This window comes from Chiloscyllium plagiosum, chromosome 30 (assembly GCF_004010195.1).
Source record: "Chiloscyllium plagiosum isolate BGI_BamShark_2017 chromosome 30, ASM401019v2, whole genome shotgun sequence".
NCBI lineage: Eukaryota > Metazoa > Chordata > Chondrichthyes > Orectolobiformes > Hemiscylliidae > Chiloscyllium > Chiloscyllium plagiosum.
In genome coordinates, this window is record NC_057739.1 from 42,895,708 (window position 1) to 42,902,962 (window position 7,255).

Genomic DNA, 7,255 nt, shown 5'->3' on the forward strand with positions numbered 1-7,255 from the left:
CACGTTCTCCCCGAGTCTGCGTGGGTTTCCTCCGGGTGCTCCGGTTTCCTCCCACAGTCCAAAGATGTGCAGGTCAGGTGAATTGGCCATGCTAAATTGCCCGTAGTGTTAGGTAAGGGGTAAATGTAGGGGTATGAGTGGGTTACGCTTCGGCGGGGCAGTGTGGACATGTTGGGCTGAAGGGCCTGTTTCCACACTGTAATGTAATCTAATCTAATAGTAAAAGACAGGGCATTGGGATAAAGGAGGCATTTTCAGATGGCAACCAGTAACGACTGACTTGACAAAGGGTTCAGTGCTGGGGCCATGATTACTTACAATATCTATCACTTTGAGGGAAGTGCATACATTATAGCTAAGTTTGCAGATGACACAAGGGTAGATGCGAAGATATGTAGTGAGGATGATGCACTGAGCCTGAAGATGGCTGTAGAAATTGAGTGGGCAAAAAAATGTCATGTAGGAAAATGTGAGATGTTGCACTTTGGCAGGAAGAGTTGGAGAACCGAGTATTATTTAAATGGAGAGCCATGGCCGAAAGCTGCAACACAGGGTCACAGATGTACAGCACGGAAACAGACCCTTTGTTCCAACTTGTCCATGCCAGACAGATATCCCAACCCAATCCAGTCCCACCCGACAGCACCCGCCCCATATCCCTCCAAACTCTTCCTGTTCATATACCCATCCACTTGCCTTTTTAAATATTGGAAGTACCAGCCTCCACCACTTCCTCTGGCAGCCTGTTCCACACATGCACCACCCTTTGTATGAAAACATTGCCCCTTAGATCCCTTCCAAACTTTCCCCTCTCACCCTCAACCTGTGTCCTCTAGTTCTGGACTCCCCCACCCCAGAGAAAAGACTTTGTCTATTTATCCTATCCCTCATGATTTTATGAACCTCTATAACGTTAGCTCTCAGCCTCCGACGCTCCAGGGAAAACAGCTCCAGCCTGTTCAACCTCTCCCTAAAGCTCAAATCCTCCAACCCTGGCAGCATCCTTGTAAATCTTTTCTGAACCCTTTCAGGTTTTCTGACATCCTTCCGATAGGAGGGAGACCAGAATTGCACACAATATTCCAACAGTGGCCTAACCAATGTCCTGTACAGCCACAACATCACCTCCCAATTCCTGTACTCAATATTCTGACCAATAAAGGAAAGCATACTAAACGCCGCCTTCACTATCCTATCTACTGCAACTACACTTTCAAGGAGCTATGAACCTGCACTCCAAGGTCTCTTTGTTCAGCAACACTCCCTAGGACCTTACCATTAAGTGTATAAGTCCTGCTAAGATTTGCTTTCCCAAAATGCAACACCTCACATTTATCTGAATTAAACTTCATCTGCTACGTCTCAGCCCATTGGCCTATCTGATCAAGATCCTGTTGTAATCTGAGGTAACCTTCTTTGCTGTCCACTACACCTCCAATTTTGGTGTCATCTGCAAACTTACTAACTGTAACTCCTATGCTCACATCCAAATCATTTATGTAAATGACAAAAAGTAGAGGACCCAGCACCAATCCTTGTGGCACTCCACTGGTCACAGGCCTCCAGTCTGGAAAAACAACCCTCCACCGCCACCCTCTGTCTTCTACCTTTGAACCAATTCTGTATCCAAATGGCTAGTTCTTCCTGTATTCCATGAAATCTAACCTTGCTAATCAGTCTCCCATGGGGAACCTTGTTGAACGCCTTACTGAAGTCCATATAGATCACATCTACCGCTCTGCCCTCATCAATCCTCTTTGAGTTTTTTTGAAGAAGTAACAATCAAGTTTGTGAGACATGATTTCCCACACTCAAAGCCATGTTGACTATCCTGAATCAGTCCTTGCCTTTCCAAATACATGTACATCCTGTCCCTCAGGTTTCCCTCCAACAACCTGCCCACCATCGAGGTCAGGCTCACCGGTCTATAGTTCGCTGGCTTGTCCTTACCACCCTTCTTAAACAGTGGCACCACGTTAGCCAACCTCCAGTCTGAGTCCCTGTGCTTTAATCATAAACATCCAGGTACAACGGGTAATAGGGAAGGCAAATGAATCGTCGACCTTTATTCCAAAGGAGTGGAATAAAACAATTAGGGAAATCTGCTGGAACTCTACAAGGCACAAGTGACACCACAGGTGGAATACGGTCCACTTATATAATGAAAAATACACTGGCTTTGGAGGCATTTCAGAGAAGATTCACTGAACTCACCCTCAAAATCGAGGGATTTTGAGAAGCGGAGTAGGTTGGGCTTGTATTTGCTGGAATTTAGAGAATGAGGGGTGATTTTATTAAAACATAACAATACATAACATCAGCACCTTGACAGGGTTGATGCGAAGAAATTGTTTTCCCTTGAGCGAGTCTAGGAGCAGAGGGTAGAATCTGAGGATTGTAAGTGTCACCCATTTTAATACAGATGGGGATAAAATCTTTGAGTTTGTGGAATTCTTCACTGTAAAGGCTGGGTCATGAAGTACATTCCAGGCTGAGATAGACTGATTTTTAATCAATAAGGAATGTGGGGAAAAGGCGGGGAAGTGGATTTGAGGGTTATCGAATCAATATAATCTCATAGAATGACAGTGCAGATGTAATGGGCTGAATGGCCTCCTTGTACACTCCTCCAATGTCTTTTGATGCTCCGAGACTCTGCTTTGAGATGTTTTCAAATTCACTTTCTTTAAGAACTTGTGATTCATTCCTAACATCGCTGTCAAAATAAACATACAGCCCAGCATCGAGAGAGTTCCAGCTTTCAGACATTAATCTAATTTTCCATCTGCCCCCTCGGCTGGATGTGAAAGATCTCGTTGCACTATTCAGAGCAGTGCAGGGGAGTTGACTCTCATGTCCTGGTCAATGTTTCTGCCTTGTCGAAGATCACAAAAACCAGGTGATCTGCCTGTGTGTCACGCTGTAGTCTGTGGGCCGTTACTGTATCTAAATGCTGCCTTAACTACAATGACTAAAACTTGAAAAATATTTCCCTGAGACTGATGTGCTATTGGACACCCTGAGGATATGAAAGATACAGGACAAATCAAAGTTCTTTCAATGTCTGTTTTTAGCCTGTGAAAGTAGCATTTGAGTCACTTGCTATTGGAGAAGGTGATATTTGTAGCCAGTAGGAAACTGAGCAATGCCTAAAGAAATAAAGTATAGTCACCATTTGTGAGGGAAATAAGAGATTAGAATTTGTTGGAAACAGACTGGATTTCATTTTACATGAGAACAGTAAAGCCTGAGGGTATGCTATAGAGCACTTTAAAATTGTGAAGCGTTTGGTGGGATGGATGTAGACTCAATGGTTAACACTGCTGCCTCACAACGACAGGGACTCTGGCAACTGTCCATGTGGGAGTTTGCACCTCCACCCATGTCTGCTAGGGTTTCCTCTGGGTGCTCCGGTTTCCTCCCACACTCCAAAGATGTGTAGGTTAGGTGGATTGGCCATGCTAAATTGCCTATAGTGTCTAGGGATGTGCAGGCTAGGTGGATTGGCCATGGGAAATGTAGGGATACAGGGATGGGGTGTGTCTGGGTGGGATGTTGTTTGGATGGTCAGTATGGGCTGAATGGTCTGCTTCCATATTGTCGAGATTCTATGATTTCCATTTGTAATGGTGACTAGACGAGAGCCCATAATTGTCAGATTATAATGTCCTTTAGGGAAGGAAATTACCATCCTTACCTGGTCTGGCCTACAAGTAATTCCAGACCCGCAGCAATGTGATTGACTCAACCACCCTCTGGGCAATTGGGGACGGGCAGCCTAGCCAGCAATGCCCTCATCCTGTGAATTCTTTTTTTAAGAAAAGGTGTCCACCAATATTTCAAGTAAAGAATCCAAGACAAACTTTACCCAGGGGGAGGTAAGAATGTGGAATCACAAGGAGAAGTTACAATTAATATGTTTAACAGGAATCTGGATAGACAGGGGGAGGAAGGAGTAGAAGGCTGTGTTGTTGATAGGTGAGTGTAGGAGGAGGCCTGTACTGAAATTGGTCTGATGAGCCCGTTTCTGTGATGTACATTCTGTGCAAAAGTGGACTTGTGCTTACTGTATCCTCTTCCTCCAGGAACGTTCATTGCTGTTGTTATGTGGAAAAGCAGGAAACCTGCAAAGAAAACGGATTAGACGGAATTCAAAGATAAAAAAACAGATCATCCCAATGTCAGCTCGTCCAGGTCAGAAAACGGATTAAGCAGAGGATTTAAATACAGACAGTGGATTAACCAACCTTTCTGCTTTGAGATGCCATCTTACTGTTGTTTATTGACTGGCTCCTGTATTCCATCAATGTTGTGTTCCAGTCTGCGATGGGATTCAGCTGACACCAGACTTGGGCACAGTGCCCTCTTGTGTCAGTCTGTCTGTAATTCCAGTGTTCAGTTTGAACATCATGCTTAGTCGGACAGAAACGCATGTATACACAAAAAAAATCAGTTTTATTTGTGTATTACTCGGATAAAATTAGGACTCGTGAATTATACCTATTTATAGAATTGCGTAATTGTTGTACATTGGAGAGGCTGCCCGAAATAGCTCCTCTTATCAAGCAGAGTTGAGCTGCCTGAAATAGCGTGGAGCTTGAGAAAGCACTGGGGACGAGCTGAGCACAAAAACTACATTCACCAATTCCAAAGACCATGTTTCACATTTTATAATGATGTGTTATTGTTTAAAACATACAGCTAAACTCAGATGTTGAAGCTTCACTGTGGTTTTGTCTGCAGTACAATGAAAACACAGCAGCTTCTCCTGTCTTCAGGAATGCATTTGGCGAGAATCCTGTTGCAGTTATCACACAATATAGGTGCTGAATGAATGGAATGTACCAGTACATTCATTCAGTAACTGCTGCATTAAATGGCAAACTACAAATTGCACCCTAAACCTCAGAATGAGAGCGAGTACCTTCAATTGCTCATGTACAGAGCTGCATGCTGCCTGACAAAGTTATAATTGTTTTGTGTGCTATTGGGAGGGTCCTGTTCTCGCAACATTATAAATATTCTGGTTATAAAGAATCTGGGAGGTCATACAGGCTCCCTTGAGCTTTTGTTTAAATCCAGCATCTTGTTTCCCTGGAGGTTTGTTTAATGCAACAGTGAGCTTTTTTTTGTTTTTTGGAAAAGAAAAATCACTCTTAGGAAGTGTGTGCAGTTGGCAAAGCCATCATTGATCACAAGTCACTGGTCTTGAAGTGCTGCAAAGCATGTGCTGTTAGTTTCAGAGTATTGACTCAGCGATGGCAATAGATCGTCAGTTCAGGATGGTGCATTCCTTGGGGCACTTGTAGGTGACAGAACTCCCATGTTCCTGCTGCCCTTGTCTTTCGAGGCGATTAAGGTTGCCATTTGGAAGGTGTTGACAGAGCAGACTTGGCAAGTTGAATGTGGTTAGTCTGGCCACAGATGGTAGAGAGACAAGATGTTTTCAGGTGGAGGATGGGTTCCAGATTACAGAGGCAGCCTTGTCCTGAATTGTGAGTGCCTGCTGTGTTTTACAGTCCAACCTTACTCTACAGTTTCACAAATCATCTGTGCGTCACTGCAAAATGAGAATTGCATTAAGTATGGGAGTATATCTGGATCCTCTGTATCATGTCACAAGGTTTTACAATCAACTTGAATTTTGGGACGGCCATGTTAGGAATAGATTTGTGTTTTTTAACTGAGGGACACATTTTGTTTCATAAATTGACCTGAAATGCACAACCATAAAGGGACAGTAATATTAGTGTAGATGTTGGAATATAAGTTGAGTGTGAGAAACCAGAGAAAAAAGTCTTCCAGAAACTGGGGACAGTTTATACTCAGTTTAAAGGTGAATAGTCAGTATGTTTGATTGCCATTTTGGACTGGGTGTGACATAAGCTCCTAGCAATCATTGCAACGTGGTTCCCAACACTTGCTGAGTCCCATGTGCCTGGTTCTAAAGCACTGGTAAGTAAAACATGCAATTGTGGGGTGAAAAGTTGTGGCTGAAAATTAGGTGAAAGGGTCAGCTTGTACTGAGTACATGATCCTTGGGGCAAGAAAAATGGGGTTGACATATATATATATTGTATCCCCATGATTTAAAGTACTCTATATATTTATGTTTAACAGTGAGCAGGAGAAACCCTGCTGTTGCAAAACATGTAAAGCAGGATATACCATGAAATGGCTTGTAGAGAGATTTGAGAGTAAAAGGCCTATTAGCAACAAGCAATAAAATCACTTCAGTGAGGGAGGAGGATGTTCTTAGTTAGAAAATAAGAATTTCCCCAAGTGTGAATCACTCTGACGAGTCGCTGAAGTTGGATTTAACTGGAAAATAAAAACTGAAAGAACTGTGGATGCTGTAAATCAGAAACAAAAATAGATGTTGCTGGAGGAGGAGTTTGGAAGGGGGACAGAATAGGACTGGAACAAAGAATGTTCCACATATCCCACAAAGAGACAGGCATAACTGGGGACCCAGTTTTTTTCTCCGATATATCGATGATATCATCTGTGCTGCTTCTATCTCTCGTCTGGAACTGGAAAAGTTCATTGATTTTGCTTCCAATTTCCACCCGCTCTCACTTTAGCCTGACTCCTCCCTTCCCTTCCTCACCATCTCTGTTTCATATCTGGAGATAGACTAGCCACTAATATTCACTATTATAAACCCAATGACACCCACAGCTACCTGAGCTATCCATCCTCACGCCCTGTTTCCTGCAAATACTCGATTTCATTCCCCCAGTTCCTCCATCTCCACGTGTGTTCCGATGAGATCAACCTCAACAAGGAGCCTCTGAAATATTCACTTTCCTCAACCGAGGATTCCCCAGCACTGTTGTTGACAGGGCCCTTAACCGGGTCTGACCCATCTCCCGCACTTCTGCCCTCACCCCCTCTCTTTCTTCTAGCAACAGCAATATGATTGTTTTTGTGCTTAACTACCATCCCATCAGCATCCACATCCAGAGGATCGTTAGCCACTATTTCTGTCACCATCAGTGAGATGCCACCACCAGACACATTTCCCTCCCCTCCCTTGTTCGCCTTCCATAGGTACCATTCCCTCCAGGACGCCTTGGTCTATAGCAACTTCCCCTGCAACAGGCAAAGATGGAACACCTGTCCATTTCCGTCCTCCATCCCCAGTATCTCAGGGTCCAAACATACCTTCCAGGTGAAGCAGCACCTCACCTGCACTTCTCCAACCACAAGGGATGAACTCGGATTTCACCAGTTTCCTCATTTCCCCTCCCCC

At 43.9% G+C, this 7,255-nt stretch overlaps 1 protein-coding gene across 9 annotated transcripts in view; it reads left to right on the forward strand.

Moving 5' to 3' along the window:
• The window catches only part of dpm2 (dolichyl-phosphate mannosyltransferase subunit 2, regulatory), a 21,881-nt gene extending 14,900 nt beyond the window's left edge, over positions 1 to 6,981 (forward strand). For all 9 annotated transcript variants that reach the window (XM_043720537.1, XM_043720539.1, XM_043720536.1 and 6 more), the window contains one exon: positions 4,086 to 6,981. In XM_043720537.1, coding sequence (XP_043576472.1) covers positions 4,086 to 4,144 — 59 coding nt within the window. In that variant the 3' untranslated portion in view covers positions 4,145 to 6,981. The remainder of the gene's footprint in view (positions 1 to 4,085) is intronic.
• The last annotated feature ends 274 nt before the right edge of the window (positions 6,982 to 7,255 follow it).